We start from the raw sequence: 16701 nt of genomic DNA, 5'->3' as shown, positions 1-16701 counted from the left end.
CATGTAGAAGCCTTTCCACAGACGGTTCTACATAGAACCCAAAAGGATTCTACTTGGAACCAAAAAGGGTTGTCTTATGGGAACAGCCTAAAGATGCTTTTGGAACCCTTTTTTCTCAGATTGTATAATTCATAGACACTATGCTAGATGAAATAAAAACTCAGTATGGATTTAGAATGTTATAAAATGGTGAGATAGTAAATGTGTACTATATTCTAAAGGGAAGGGAGTAGAACAGTGTTTTCCAACACTGACCAGTTGTCTTTCCATCTTTCAGGAGAACCCGTACCTGTGTAGTGACGAATGTGACGCCTCCAACCCGGACCTGGCTCACCCTCCCCAGCTGATGCAGGACCGTGAGAGCAGTGGCCTCATCACCTACTGGCAGACGGTGACGTGGAGCCGCTACCCAGAGCCCCTGCTGGCCAACATCTCCCTGGCCTGGAACAAGAGCTTGGAGCTGACCGATGACATCCAGGTCACTTTCGAGTATGGCCGCCCCACCATCATGGTGCTGGACAAGTCCCTGGACAAAGGGCGCACCTGGCAGCCCTACCAGTTTTACGCAGACGACTGCATGGACGCCTTCGACATGCCCGCCAAGCGGGTGCAGGACCTGTCGGCAACAAACGTGACTCGGGTCATCTGTACCGAGCAGTACTCTCGCTGGGTGGGCTCCAAGAACGAGAAGGTGCTGCGCTTCGAGGTGATGGCGCGCTTTGCTATTTTCGCAGGGCCCAAGCTGCTCAATATGGACAGCCTGTACACACGCATGGAGAGTATGAAGGGCCTGAGGGACTTCTTCACCTTCACCAACCTAAGACTGAGGCTGCTGAAGCCGGCCTTGGGGGGAACCTACGTCCAGAGAGACAACCTCCTCAAATACTTCTACGCCATCTCCAACATAGATGTACCAGCCAGGTAAATACACACACCCTTACCTTTCTTTGTCTCATTGGACAATATCTCTTGCAAAGATATGAGTAAGGGTCTTTTTTGTAGTCAAATAGAAAAATGCACAGTACTAATGTTATACCGTACAGTGTACACTGTATACAATAGTCCAGAAGGAAAGAGTGGCCACGGTCTTGGTTTCTGATGAGGAGCTGTGCAGGAAATTGTCTGAAACACAAACCGGCTTGATACTGTCAAAGAAACGGTCGCTCTTTCTACTGACAGTGAAATCTATAGCAATCCAATCTTAGTGCTAAATCAGTAACATTTGCTAATATAAATATTTATAAAAATGTATGAATTAGCCCCTCCGGGCATCATTGCATTGCCCAAACCTCCTGTAATACAAGCTGTCAGTCAATAGCTATTCCTGTACATCAAAGAGCAAATTGTTTTTAGAGGGGGTTGAGGATGGGGGTAGGGGAAGTTGAGCGGTCAAATGGACACAGAGAGATAAGGTAAAGAGCCCATGACTGCTGTTCACTGGTTTACAATGATCAGGGAATAGGGACATGTTAAGCTAATAACCACCAGGAAATTCTTCTTGATATTTTGATCATCCCTAAGTATTGAGACGCGCTTGCAGTGTTTAAATGAAGGGGATGGGACGGCCTCCCTTATGGCCTGTGTGTGTGTGCCTCCCTAAATGGACTGCACACACATATGGAGGAGGCCCAGGGCTCTGTAATGACATCAGGCCCATCAGCACAGGAATGGAACTGACTCCTTCTCCAACTCCCCCTTTTCTCTCCTCGCCTCCCTCTTCACTTCTTCCTACTCCTCCTTTTCTCTCCTCATCTCCCACTTCGCCTCCTCCTCCACCTCCTCTTCCCCTTCTCTCCTCTCCCTCCTCCTTCTCCAACCCCCCTTCTCCTCCACCTCACCTTCCCCTTCCTCCTCTCCTCGCACTGCTCCTTCTCCTCCCTCGTTCCTCAAAGTGCTAGTTTGAAGTGGCCTCAAGGAGGAAGGACTGTAGCTTGATGGCACACATTATTTTGAGAAACAGCATACTAGAGCAAAACAGATATATCTGTTTCTCCCATTCTGTCCGTGTGCCTGTTAAAAGATTAAAAGGATAGAACAAGAAGAAAAGAAGGAAACCATTCTCAGACCTCCACTCTGGTCACTCAGCATGCACTGGATCATTACTATCCTACAGTTTGAATTTAATATGTCTGCTTAGAAAAGGACTAAACCGCACACACACACAAGCCTGATACGGCAATATCTAAATAATCACCAGCTGGTGTGGATGAAGTTGAGCTGGCCGGGTAGTCTACAAATAGAACATTACAAAATATTTATGGTGTGAAGCTTATTTGTGTCCAGAAGGCATTTGAAAACCCTTGGTTTGTATTATACAAACACATATCTAAATTAATCATATTGTGACAATCAGGAAACTATTAAATAAAGGGTGGAAATAGGGACGCTGTCATTGATAGGTAGATTGGGGTGAGAGTCCAGTCCCCAACAACCAGATGTTCCAGTTTTGAGGGGAAATGGAAAGAGAGCCTGTGATGCGACTTCCACTTTTGGACGTTAACAAGGCGACACTCCATCTTAACTCCTCCTCCACATTTACTGGATTGGTTGAACAGCACAGAAGATAAAACTGTCGGGGCAAGACCAATAAGTAGGGGATCTAGTTTCAGGTGTTTCTTTTACGCTTGCTACGTTAGGTTAGTGTGAGAGTGACCCCGGTGCATACAGTATTATCTTGTTTCAGGAGACAGATGGCTCCAGTTGTTGGGTTTAATATATTGGCATAGCCATCATCTGCCTGACCTCCTCGCCCACCTTCCTCTAATACACAATGATAGGAGACGTCAAGCTGTCAGCAGAAACCCAAGTGTCAGACAGAGGCCCCACTAATGCTGTCTTTATCTGCCTGGGCTCTGTGAGGTGGTCTGTGTAAACTTTGGTCCTGTTTCGGCATCTGTCACAGTGGGGAAAAGGACCTTAACACTAACAACTGTTTATAATTAATAATTTTCCAAGAAAGCTTGATGTTCACAGGCTTGTCTCAAGTTAGGGTTCCAGGTGCTATCTTTTGCCTGTTGGGATTCTGTGATTTTTTTTCTTCTCCAAAACCTAGGTAGTGAGAATGTAATACTGTATAATGTTAGGTCTGATCCTCCTTCCACACAGTCTAACTAAGGAACTGTGGAACAGGGGATTTCCTTGGGCTGGGACTAGGGAGACACATGGGCAACCTGATTATATAAGTGTGGAGGAATACCTCTGCGTGCTAACATGATTTATTTTTTTCCACAAGGATACTGTAGGCAGAGCTGACAGTGACATTTTGACCTCTCGCACTTTAAATCTCCTGCTTCCTCTCCCGTTGGAAAAATAATAATAACATGTATCCAGATGGAAAACTCTTAGAAAGTAAGTGGATTATGTGAGAGACCAATAGGACAGGCACTATATTTCTCTCCAGATCCTCCCAATCCAACCACCTCTAAACATGCACCACCCCAGCCCACAATGGCTGTTAATAATATATTAATATACAGAACACAGGCATTACTTTGTTAACTGTGTTTAGCAGTGTTGGAATGAGAACTCTACCATTGGAGAGAGTTTTCCAGCCTATCATTTATATCCACACAGACAGTCCAGTCGGCATGGCATCCAGATAGTTGTCAAACAGTGTCCTCTCAGGCCTGTGCACAGCACGGAGGGAGCTCTGAGTGGCTTTTCTCCATTGCTTCTGTTGCTGCGCTGTGTTGTGACTGTGGAGAGATTTGAGCTGTGAAGAAGACCGGGTGGCTGATATTACGAGGAGCACATAGAGAGTGTCTCCCTAAGATGACAGTCTGTCACACCTGACAGTGACAGCAGTGACCCTCTCAGCCTTATGGGCCTGTCCAATCACAGATGTGAAAAGTATTATGGGATATATCCTTAACTGTCACTATGACAAAGGGCTGGTCTCTGACACCATTATTTTACCTGCCTATGTCCTTGTAAGGTCATTATTTGAGTGGGGGTAAAAAGGACACGTGTATCTGGAACTCAACTGAAGGCACACTCTGGATAGATCTCTGTAGAGCACAGAAGAACAAATGTCAGTGTGACCTCAGCACAACTTTCTTGTCTTGGGTAAGGCAAGGGTAGGGATGAAGTTAGTGCGCTGCTGCTACTGTGTCTATAGGCTACAGTCTTTCTGTAAATTTTTGCTTTGGTCTGCAATTGGTTGTGCATGACGCAGGACTTGGCCTAGTTTTGGGAGCAGCTTGTGTTTCTAGAGCGGAGTCGTGTGCTGTGGAGCAGTAGTATGAGGAAAAACATTATGAATGTAATGACTGCAGGTTGGGAGTGAGGGGAGAGGGCACTTAAACAACTTTCATGAGACTTGTGAGTTTGCTTCTAAAAAAAATCCTTATGCCATCACAATCAGTGCTGTCTGTCAAACATCCAGCAATGGGCCTTAGCTTCAGTGAGGGCGAGGTCAAATGCTCAGTCACACCCTGTCTGGAGTCGGCAAGCCACAAGGGAATGTATGCCTGCCCTTCCATTGTACAAGTAATTATATACGGTACATATATCATTACTGGTATGTAACTGACAGAACTGTTAATTGAGTGTGAAGTCCTCTTCATCAGATTCTTCTGTTTTCTGGTCTTCCTCATCGTTCTACTATGTCCTTCAGCAGTTAATGAGGGGATGAGTGTAGCCAGTAATTACATTGAGTATAAAAAACATTGTCATAGACTGACCAGTTGAATCCAGGTTAAAACTATGATCCCTTATTGATGTCACTTGTTAAATCCATTTCAATCAGCGTAGATGAAGGGGAGGAGACCTGGTCAAAGAAGGATTTTCATTTGCTTTCCATCGAGAGGGTGAATTGGCAAGAAAAAGATTTAAGGGATACTTCGGGCAATGAGACCCTTTATCTACTTCCAGTCCAATGAACTGGTGGATACCATTTTTATGTCTGTTGACAGTATGAAGGAAGTTAGAGTAGTTTTGCAAGCCAATGCTAACTAGTGTTAGCGTAATGACTGGAAGTCTATGGGTATCTGCTAGCATGCAGAGACATAAAAATGGTATCCACAAGTTCACCTGACTCTGGGGAAATAGATAAAATAACTCTTTGCCAAAATCCCAAAGTATCCCTTTAAGTGCCTTTGAACAGGGTATGATAGTAGGTGCCAGGCACAACGGTTTGAGTGTGTCAAGAACTGCAACGCTGCTGGGTTTTTTACGCTCAACCTTTTCAACACCCAAAGGTCCACCACCCAAAGGACATCCAGCTAACTTGACACAACTGTGGGAAGCATTGGAGTCATCATGGGTCAACATCCATGTGGAACGCTGTCGACACCTTGTAGAGTCCATGCCTCAACGAATTGAGGCTGTTCTGAGGGGCAAAAGGGGGCGCAACTCAATATTAAGAAGGTGTTCTTAATGTTTTGTACACTCAGTGTAAATACTGTGGTGGACTGCAATAGCATCGAATAGTCGAATAGTACCCGCGATATGCAACTGTTCAGGGAAGTCAGGACCAATAAACGCAGTCAGTCAGGAAAGCAAAGGCCAGCTTCTTCAGGCAGAAATTTGCATCCTGTAGCTCTAACTCCAAAAAGTTCTGGGACACTGTAAATTCCATGGAGAACAAGAGCACCTCCCAGCTGCCCACTACACTGAGGCTAGGTAACATGGTCACCACCAATAAATCCATGATTATTGAAAACTTCAACAAGCATTTCTCAACGGCTGGCCATGCCTTCCTCCTGGCTACTCCAACCTCGGCCAACAGCCCCCCCCCCCCCCTCCCCCCCCCCCCCGCAGCTACTCGCCCAAGCCTCTCCAGGTTCTCCTTTACCCAAATCCAGGTAGCAGATGTTCTGAAAGAGCTGCAAAACCTGGACCCGTACAAATCAGCTGGACATGACAATCTGGACCCTCTATTTCTGAAACTATCCGCCGCCATTGTCGCAACCCCTATTACCAGCCTGTTCAACCTCTCTTCCATATCATCTGAGATCCCCAAGGATTGGGAAGCTACCGCAGTCATCCCCCTCTTCAAAGGGGGAGACACCCTGGACCCAAACTGTTACAGACCTATATCCATCCTGCCCTGCCTATCTAAGGTCTTTGAAAGCCAAGTCAACAAACAGGTCACTGACCATCTCGAATCCCACCGTACCTTCTCCGCTGTGCAATCTGGTTTCCGAGCCGGTCACGGGTGCACCTCAGCCACGCTCAAGGTACTAAACGATATCATAACCGCCATCGATAAAAGACAGTACTGTACAGCCGTCTTCATCGACCTGGCCAAGGCTTTCAACTCTGTCAATCACCATATTCTTATGGGCAAACTCAGTAGCCTCGGTTTTTCTAATGACTGCTTTGCCTGGTTCACCAACTACTTTGCAGACAGAGTTCAGTGTGTCAAATCGGAGGGCATGTTGTCCGGTCCTCTGGCAGTCTCTATGGGGGTGCAACAGGGTTTGATTCTCAGGCCGGCTCTTTTCTCTGTATATATCAATGATGTTGCTCTTGCTGCGGGCAATTCCCTGATCAACCTCTACGCAGACGACACCATTCTGTATACTTCCGGCCCTTCCTTGGACACTGTGCTATCTGACCTCCAAACGAGCTTCAATGGCATACAACACTCCTTCCGTGGCCTCCAACTGCTCTTAAACGCTAGTAAAACCAAATGCATGCTTTTCAACCGTTCACTGCCTGCACCCGCACGCCCGACTAGCATCACCACCCTGGATGGTTCCGACCTAGAATATGTGGACATCTATAAGTACCTAGGTGTCTGGCTAGACTGTAAACTCTCCTTCCAGACTCATATCAAACATCTCCAATCTAAAATCAAATCTAGAGTCGGCTGTCTATTCCGCAACAAAGCCTCCTTCACTCACGCCGCCAAACTTACCCTAGTAAAACTGACTATCCTACTGATCCTTGACTTCGGCTATGTTATCTACAAAATAGCTTCCAATACTCTACTCAGCAAACTGGATGCAGTTTATCACAGTGCCATCCGTTTTGTTACTAAAGCACCTTATACCACCCACCACTGCACCTGTATGCTCTAGTCGGCTGGCCCTCGCTACATATTCGTCGCCAGACCCACTGGCTCCAGGTCATCTACAAGTCCATGCTAGGTAAAGCTCCGCCTTATCTCAGTTCATTGGTCACGATGGCAACACCCACCCGTAGCACTCGCTCCAGCAGGTGTATCTCACTGATCATCCCTAAAGCCAACACCTCATTTGGCCGCCTTTCATTCCAGTTCTCTGCTGCCTGTGACTGGAACGAATTGCAAAAATCGCTGAAGTTGGAGAATTTTATCTCCCTCACCAACTTCAATCATCTGCTATCTGAGCAGCTAACCGATCGCTGCAGCTGTACATAGTCTATCGGTAAATAGCCCACCCAATTTACCTACCTCATCCCCATACTGTTTATATTTATTTACTTTTCTGCTCTTTTGCACACCAGTATCTCTACCTGCACATGACCATCTGATCATTTATCACTCCAGTGTTAATCTGCAAAATTGTAATTATTCGCCTACCTCCTCATGCCTTTTGCACACAATGTTTATAGACTCTCTTTTTTTTCTCTTTCTTTTTCTACAGTGTTATTGACTTGTTAATTGTTTACTCCATGTGTAACTCTGTGTTGTCTGTTCACACTGCTATGCTTTATCTTGGCCAGGTCGTAGTTGTAAATGAGAACTTGTTCTCAACTAGCCTACCTGGTTAAATAAAGGTGAAATAAAAAATAAAAAAATAAATAAAACATCATATATCATATCATTAGTGGTATGTTCAGTGTGTTTTGTCGGAAGCACTGAATCAAAATCCAAAGGACTGTTAATTGAGTGGGAAGTCCTCTTCATCAGATTCTGATTCTGTTTTCTGGTCTTCCTCATCTTTCTGCCATGTCCTTCAGCAGTTAATGAGGGGATGAGTGTCGTCAGTACTCAGCCAGTACATTTCATTACTTTTAAAGATGTTCTGATTCAGCTCTTTCTTTCTCTCTCGACAGCATCCTCTTCTACCTGCCATCGAATCCTGTACTTGTATGTTGAGAAAAGGTTTATTTTGAAAAGATTATCAATAATGATATGCTTCTGCAGAAAACTGCAAGGCGTCACTTAGTTAGTGCACATACAGTTTGTTTGTCTGAGGGATTCTGCCGATAGAACAGAAACCTGGCTGGCATGATGACACCTGTGCACGACATGAAATAGCACACACACACACTCACACAGTGGCATGGAGTGTAGTAACATTTTGTGGAATCACGCTGACTCAGCACTTGATTTTGTGATCATGTGAACTTTGTGTTGCTTTGTCGAGGCGCATTACAAATATATATATTTTTTTATTTAACCTTTATTTAACTAGGCAAGTCAGTTAAGAACAAATTCTTATTTACAATGACGGCCTACCCCGGCCAAACCCGGACGACATTGGGCCAATTGTGCGCCGCCCTATGGGACTCCCAATCACGGCCGGTTGTGATACAGCCACTTGGGTATTCCCAACATTTTCAAGACTGTCTGCAGAAACGGACCGTTCTAGAAAATGTATGTGAAATGCATTGTGTTATTATGTCTGTTTCTAACTTTCATTTGAAAGCCCTTTAAGGAATTGCTGTCTGCTCCCACTGAATGTATAGTCGGCCTGTTCACAAGACATACTGAACTGAACCATAGTTTTCCAACAGTTATTTTCTCTCTGTGTTTCCCTGTAGGGGAGTAGCTTATTGTATGACTAATGATGCTCGGCCCAGGCTTAGGATGATAACAGAGTTAACCAGTCCATGCTTTCTGCCCTGACGTTGTCAGCTTTGGGTTGCAGATGAATTATGAAAATAGAAAACACTGCTCGCCGTCTGGTACTCCAACACTTACAGTTCAACCCTAATGCAGCTAATGAAATTAACATTTCAGGGGGTTGGAACATGAGGAATTAATGCTGTCATCTCAGGAAGTAAGCTCTGTATGAGTGGAGAACAGCACACTCTCTCCCACGCTCGCTCTCCCCAGTCTGCCTGCTCTGCTATCCGGTGTATGTGACAATAAAACAGACTTTTTGGGGGGTTGGTTACTGTTGGAACATCATTACCCAATGAGATGAAACAGCCATTTGACACTATGAGCTTCTAGTGTGTCAATTTGAGAATAAAAAAGTAATCTTCTGACTAGCTTTGCATTGCAATAAAGGTGGAAAAAAAATCAAATTAAATTGTCACTCAGCAGGATCATTTTGGGTCTTTTATCATTATAGTTTATTGTCAAAAACTCTATCTTCCAGATTGCAGAAGTAAGATGTTAAGGAAGAGATGGATAAAGGTTTCTATTTGTAGAGGGAAATATTGAAATGTAAATTTACAAAGGTTTAATTGAGGGAGTAAAGCATCATTCGAAGTGAAGAGTGGTTTGTTTCCCAATGATGCCAGTTTTTTCAAAGGTTACTCTGCGGACAATTTGTCTCTTAGGAAAGGGCTGGAAATGTCTGGTTTTTATGCAGCAAGCAACGTTTGCAGATATGGGATCTTTGAAAGGCTGCTAAGTGTGGGATCCTACTTGTACCCCAGCAGCACCTCAGGCGTAAATATCATGACAGCCTACATGGATCCCATGCCCTCAGGGGCAAAAACAAAAGAGGGTGTCTTTATGAAGGCAAACAGAATATTTCAGCAGCACGCTGTCCCTCATCAAATTTTCATCTGCCCAATTCTATGATGAGGAGGACTATTTTTGGTGCAGCTCCATCACAGTAGGAGATCCCTGGCCAGCCAACCTGTCCATCCGTCCTCTAATGATCGAGAGCATACGGTTCATTATCATTACCCAGCTAGCACATTTAGTTCTTTGGAAGTTGTGGGAGCGCAAGTTTTTGGTTTTCCATTGGTTCTGGGAACAAAGCCATACATACCTGACCGTTTTAAAAATGTTCCGTTTAACCGTTCTGAGAATGTAAGTGAACATTTCACCTGTTCTGGGAACATACATTTTTAGGTTGCAGGGAGGTTCTGAGAACATTTTACTATTGTTCCTTTAACTTTTTACTGGGAGTTTATTTTATTTTTTTACCCTTTGAGAATGGAAATTATAGGTTACTTGAGGTTTCTGAATAATGTTTCAATAAGACTTTTGATAACACTGCTAGATTAGGTTAACTGTTTTGAACTCATGAGCTGTGTTCAAATACTCATACTAACCATACTATTTGTGATGTAAATTGAGTATTCTCAGAACCTCCCTGCAACCTAAAAATGTTTGTTCCCAGAACAGGTGAACAGGTGCTTATTGGTCATATTATGGATATAGTTAGTATGCCAAAAGTTCCCGGATGTTGTACTACATTCGCCAAAATACGAAGTATACAAGCAGTGGACACTATTTCTGTGCTTTTAGGTCCCATAATGCAATTCTTCAGAAAATGGGCACGGCTTCACATCGTTTTCAGATTTGAAGAAAATGGCAGAAAATATGCAGCCGAAGTCCAACGAGAGCGGATACAAATTCATTGCTTTAACTAATTATGACAAACGTTAAGAAAATGTTGAGCAATGTAATAAAGTAATGACTTTAAGTAAGTTAGCTTACACGTTATGTTGGCTGACAATTTGTTAGCTACGCTATCCTTATGAACCACATAGCATATCATTACAGCAGTATGTACCGGTATGTTAGCTAGCTACCTAACGTTATTTGGCTTATAATATATCAAACTTACCAGTATATTGACTATATGCTATCTAACTAATTACCCAACGACCTGATTATTCCCGTCATTCATAGCTTAGCTAAGTGGTATAGTTGTTGTGCATTCTCAATGGACATTCGGGTGCTTTTGTAAATTCACTCTGGCGATCTACTCCAATTTCAGAGAACTCTCCTCTGAGTGTACCAGAGCGCAAAATAACTGATGAATTTACGAACACTCAACACCCGTTGAATATGGCCAGTGTCAGTAAACATAAGCAAAACATCGTAATTAAATTGTTGCCAGCAGCACAGTTAGTCACCAACGGACTGGATAACATGAAAACCGTCTAACCAGCTCTGCCAGGTTGAGTAAAATGGTCAGTGAGGTGTTCACCAAAAGGCATGTGGGACACTCCCCAAACATATGGAAGAAGGTACTCTGGTCAGATGAGACTAAAATTGAGCTTTTTGGCCATCAAGGAAAACGCTATGTCTGGCGCAAACCCAACACCTCACATCACCCCAGAGAACCCCATCCCCACCATGAAGCATCATGCATTGGGGATGTTTTTCATTGGAAGGGACTGGGAAACTGATGGATGGCGCTAAATACAGGGAAATTCTTGAGGGAAACTTGTTTCAGTGTTCTAGAGATTTGAGACTGGGACGGAAGTACCCTTTCCAGCAGGACAATGACCCGAGGCATACTGCTAAAGCAACACTCAAGTGGTTTAAGGGGAAACATTTGAATGTCTTGGAATGGCCTAGTCAAAGCCCAGACCTCAATCCAATTGAAAATTAGTGGTATGACTTAAAGATTGCTGTACACCAGCGGAACCCATCCAACTTGAAGGAGCTGGAGCAGTTTTGCCTTGAAGAAAGGGCAAAAATCAGAGTGGCTAGATGTGCCAAGCTTATAGAGACATACCCCAAGAGACTTGCAGCTGTAATTGCTGCAAAAGGTGGCTCTACAAAGTATTGACTTTGGGTGGGTGGGGGGTGGGGGGGGGGGGGTGAATAGTTATGCTTTATGTTTTTTTGTCTTATTTCTTGCATCTTCAAATTGATAGGCATGTTGTGTAAATCAAATGATCCAAACCCCCCAAAAATCTATTTGTGTTCAGGCTAACACACCTGAACACACTTAACAAGATAGAGGATAGAGATAATTTTCTTGATGCTGAGAATGGAATGTATATGTTTATAAATAACATTCTTAGAGGATTCCTCTAGGAGACGTTATGCTGAAATACTGAAATTCACGCTTGGCACACCTGTATTTGGGGAGTTTCTCCCATTCTTCTCTGCAGATCCTGTCACACTCTGTCAGGTTGGATGGGGAGCGATGTTCGATCGGGTTCAAGTCCGGGCTCTGGCTGGGCCACTCAAGGACATTCAGAGATTTGTCCTGAAGCCACTCCTGCATTGTCTTGGCTGTGTGCTTAGGGTCATTGTCCTGTTGGAAGGTCTTGATCAGGTTTTCAACAAGGAGCTCTCTGTACTTTGCTCCGTTAATCTTTGCCTCTATCCTGACTAGTCTCTCAGTCCCTGCCGCTGAAAAACATTCCCACAGCAAGATGCTGCCACCACCATGCTTCACTGTAGGGATGATGCCAGGTTTCCTCTAGAAGTAACACTTGGCATTCAGACCAAAGAGTTCAATCTTGGTTTCATCAGACCAGAGAATTTTGTTTCTCATGGTCTGAAAGTCTTTAAATGCTTTTTGGCCAACTCTAAGCGGGCTGTCATGTGCTTTTTACTGAGGAGTGGCTTCAGTCTGGCCACTCTACCATGGTGGCCTGATTGGTGGAGTGCTGTGGAGATGGTTGTCCTTCTTGAAGTTTCAATCGGGTTCTTGGTCACCTCCCTGACCGAGGCCCTTCTCCCTGATTGCTCAGTTTGGCTGGGCAGCCAGCTCTAGGAAGAGTCTTGGTGGTCCAAACTTCTTCCATTTAAGAATGATGGAGGCCACTGTGTTCTTGGGGACCTTCAATGCTGTAGAAAGTTTTTGGTACCCTTCCTCAGATCAGTGCCTCGACACAATCCTGTCTCGGAGCTCTACGGACAATTCCTTCGACCTCATGGCTTGATTTTTGCTCTGACATGCACTTTCAACTTTGGGACCTTTATATAGACAGGTGTGTGCCTTTCTAAATCATGTCTAAACAATTGCATTTACTACAGGTGGACTCCAATCAAGTTGTAGAAATATCTCAAGGATGATCAATGGAAACAGAATGCACCTGAGCCCAATTTTGAGTCTCATAGCAAAGGGTCTGAATACTTATGTAAATAAATAAATTATAATTTTTTATTTAGAATTGAATGTAATACCTTATGTTGTTCTTGTCTATATCTGTTCTGTACGTTGTCATGTATTAGTATGTTATATGTGTACCCCAGGAAGAGTAACTGCTGCATGTGCAATAGCTAATGGGGGTCCTAATAAACTTAACCATTCCCAGAAAGTTGTGGAAAGGTTGTATGCAAAATAACCATAGGACAATCACGCTGTCACCAAGCTCTAAGATACATATGGTTCTCAGAATATTATCTCAGACAGTGTGTGTCAAATCATTTACAATGACAATAATTACTTTGTCGTATAGCTTTTTACTCTCTTCATTTGCTGTAGATATAAATTGCACAAATACAGATACACCGGGTCAGAAGCGTCTCTGCCTAAATGCAGACTACGCATTGTGCATAGGGCCCCGTGGCCGCTAGGAGTTTAGGAACTCAACTTACCGTTGAGAGTTTAAAATGTACACAATATGCAATTTCAAAATTTGGCAACGCATCAGCAGTTTTCCACTGACAGTTACCCAATTAACCCATGTCAGCTAAACATTTTTAGATTGCTTGGTAAGGTAGTCTAGCCAGCTATCTAAATCTTGTAGTAATCATCACCAAATTATTGACCAGGCATGCAGGGCATGTGCTCAGTAGCCCTGATATCATATGAATATGGTGTAAGTATTGACAAATTCTGTAGAATTGCAGGAAATTAGCTTCAAAACTGCAATATTTTCAATAAAAATTTTGCCCACTCGGTGGGGGACCCCCAAACCAAATGTCGTTTTTTGGCCCCCAAAAAGCTAGATGTGCTTCTACACACGGTGTGTCAGTGGTGGTCAGTGCTGTTTTAAGATGAGGGAGGACGATATTTGTTGTCATGAGCATGGCCTTATTTCTATAAAGGCATATTGGATGACCCTCATTCATATTCCATTCACCCAGTTCAATGTAACAGCGATAGGTTTAGGCTACCACATGATAGTAAAGTTTTCCTTATACCCATCATGAGGTTGCTACGACAGAGCCTATGAAAATACAATTTACAACATAGGTGAACACAGGTCGAGAGACAAATTTGAGTTTTCTTCCGTTTAAGAAACGTTTTTCAACAGAACCGGCAGAATGAATACACCCCTGATCCCACGTAAACAGTTCACTCTCATAACAGCCAAGCCAAACCTCTACAAACATCCTACATCTTTGTCACCATATTATCTAAAGTAACGTCATAGTCAGCTTAGCTAATAGAACTAGCCTGTTTGTAAACCCGCTACAATCATGCAGTAACGTTAGTGTACAGTCAGTAAGCAGTTACACCGGTGGGCCCCGGGTGCAATAAATTAGTAATACCAAAAGCTAATCTTGAATTGGAAGAGTTCCAGTTTTGTGTTGGAAAGTCATAGCCAGCTAGCGAACATAGCACCCCTCTGTTTGAGCAGGGTGTTTCAGTAGGCTTCTCCTTTATTTTGGAAGAAATGAATTTGTTCAAAACTGTTCAACTACTGTCTTTCACTCTCTTTTGAGACAGCTACTCACCACATTTTATTGCAGTGCTAGTTAGCTGTAGATTATGCTTTCAGTACTAGATTAATTATCTTATCCTTTGATTGGGCGGACAACATGTCAGTTCATGCTGCAAGAACTAGGCTGGAGGATGTCCTCCGGAAGTTGTCTTAATTACTGTGGAAGTCTATGGAAGGGGGTGAAAACCACGAGCCTCCTAGGTTTTGTATTGAAGTCAATGTACGCAAAGAAGGACGAAAGCTATCTGTCCTCTGGCTACACCATGATACTTACTACCTTACAGAGTGCTGTTGAGGCTACTGTAGACCTTCATTGCAATATAGTGAGTTCAGTTATTTGGTGACGTGACTATATTTAGTATAGTTTTATCTAAAGAGGATAACTTAACTTTTTTAACAATTTACATTTTTAGGAAATTCACTGAGGAGGATGGTCCTCCCCCTCCTCCTCTGAGTAGCCTCTACTACAGTGTATAGTGGGAGAAGTTTTTTTTTTTTACCTTTATTTAACCAGGCAAGTCAGTTAAGAACACATTCTTATTTTCAATGACGGCCTGGGAACAGTGGGTTAACTGCCTGTTCAGGGGCAGAACGACAGATTTGTACCTTGTCAGGTCGGGGTTTGAACTCACAACCTTCTGGTTACTAGTCCAACGCTCTAACCACTAGGCTACCCTGCCGCAGGGGATCCAGTCCCTAACTGTCCCTGCTGTGGACAGTTGCACTGCGGGTGCTTTCAAAACACTCTGGTCATAATTGGCAGAATCCCACTGAGACTCAACCCACGGAGCCCACAAATTAATTATGCAAGGACGGACCCTTTTTATTTTCCCCGTGTGCTATTTTGGTGTGCTCTTGGAAATTTGAAGCCGTCTCCCTTTCTAAAGCTCCCCTTTGTCTACACTTCTCACTTACACTAATGTATCTACAGTATATCTCTGCCTATCTGCATATCCCTTCAGGAAAAGGAGCTGCGCTTTGCATTTGACTTCCGCCCTTGTTGGTTGGGAGTGCAGTAGAAGTTGTTTTTTTTGCACCCTGTGTGAATAATTTAAAGGAGCTGTCCAAGCCAAAGCTTTCAAGGTCGTTGGCAATTGGTAGTAAAAGAGCCAGCAGCTTGATGTTGTAGAAGGGCTGCTGCTCCCTTCATGAGGTGATGTCTCCCTGGTCCGTGCTGGCACTCACCAACACTTAAATCGCAAAATTCTCCAGTAGGGGCAAGGGTGAAAATATGGAGAAAAGGTCTCCTGTAGATGTGCATCCCTCCGGGTTGCGTTGGGATCCAGTGCTCTCGCGGGTATTAGCTGGAAACAGCAGAGATTTGTTTTCTTCTCATATCAGACGTTCCTCAGAGAACAGTGAAAGAGAAAAGAGAGAAATTGCAAAAAGCATGTGGAGCAATGAACTCTGTATGACTGCCTCTCTCAGACATTTTTCCTGGCAAGGGGCTAGCAGAATTCTAAAGCAGCTGTGCCTCAGAACCTCTATAAGAATGCACAGGGGCTGTTAGTTTCACTGTTAGTCAGGTGAAATGTTACTTCCAGTGGAGAGCTGTTGTGAAAACCCTGAGCAGCTTATCATTAGTGGAGGTCAGAGTCCTTCTGGTCCCAGGCACAGATCTGAACCAAAGCAGAAAAGCCTGTTTAACCCTCCTATTGTGTTTGTTTCATGTTAATTAATTCTGTGTTCCCGGTCCAAAATGACCGCCCCATTATAGCTGATTATAAATCCATAATAATACATAAATTATCACCTAATGTTGTGTTAGATCACTTTATCAACTTAAGTTCTTGTGAACATTACAAGTTTTGAACTTCTATTTGCTATTTATGGCCTGTAGGCCTCATTAACCTGAGCTCATACAACTCGTTTTTAGCATATTCTGCTATTTATCACGGACAACTTTGTGTCAAAGGACTCTCTCCTCCTCACCAGTGTCATGATCAAAGATATGATCAAGAGCCTGACATATAGTATATTGTATGGTCATTGTGCTGCCACAGAATGAATTGTGAGCAAGGCCTCAAAAAAGAGCTGTGAGAAAAGTTTGATATATTATTGAAACAATGTTGCGATTGTTTGTGAGAATGCCAACAGGTGTGGTTCCCATGGGGGAAAGATTCTACTGAGGAAAGATTCCTGTGGGGGTTGCCATGGAAGCCAAGAAGGGGAGTGAGGTGTGTGTGTGTGTGTGTGTGTGTGTGTGTGTGTGTGTGTGTGTGT

The 16701-nt window shown here is 43.7% G+C and overlaps 1 protein-coding gene across 1 annotated transcript in view; it reads left to right on the top strand.

Annotated features, from left to right (window-relative positions):
- The window catches only part of LOC135523639 (netrin-G2-like), a 71906-nt gene that overhangs the window by 9962 nt on the left and 45243 nt on the right, over nucleotides 1–16701 (top strand). Inside the window, exon 3 of the mRNA XM_064950483.1 lies at nucleotides 278–921. Coding sequence (XP_064806555.1) covers nucleotides 278–921 — 644 coding nt within the window. The remainder of the gene's footprint in view (nucleotides 1–277; nucleotides 922–16701) is intronic.

The sequence above is a fragment of the Oncorhynchus masou genome, chromosome 1 (assembly GCF_036934945.1).
Source record: "Oncorhynchus masou masou isolate Uvic2021 chromosome 1, UVic_Omas_1.1, whole genome shotgun sequence".
Classification (NCBI taxonomy): Eukaryota; Metazoa; Chordata; class Actinopteri; order Salmoniformes; family Salmonidae; genus Oncorhynchus; species Oncorhynchus masou.
Note: the sequence above shows the minus strand (reverse complement) of the source record. Positions and strands in the feature narration are given on the sequence as shown.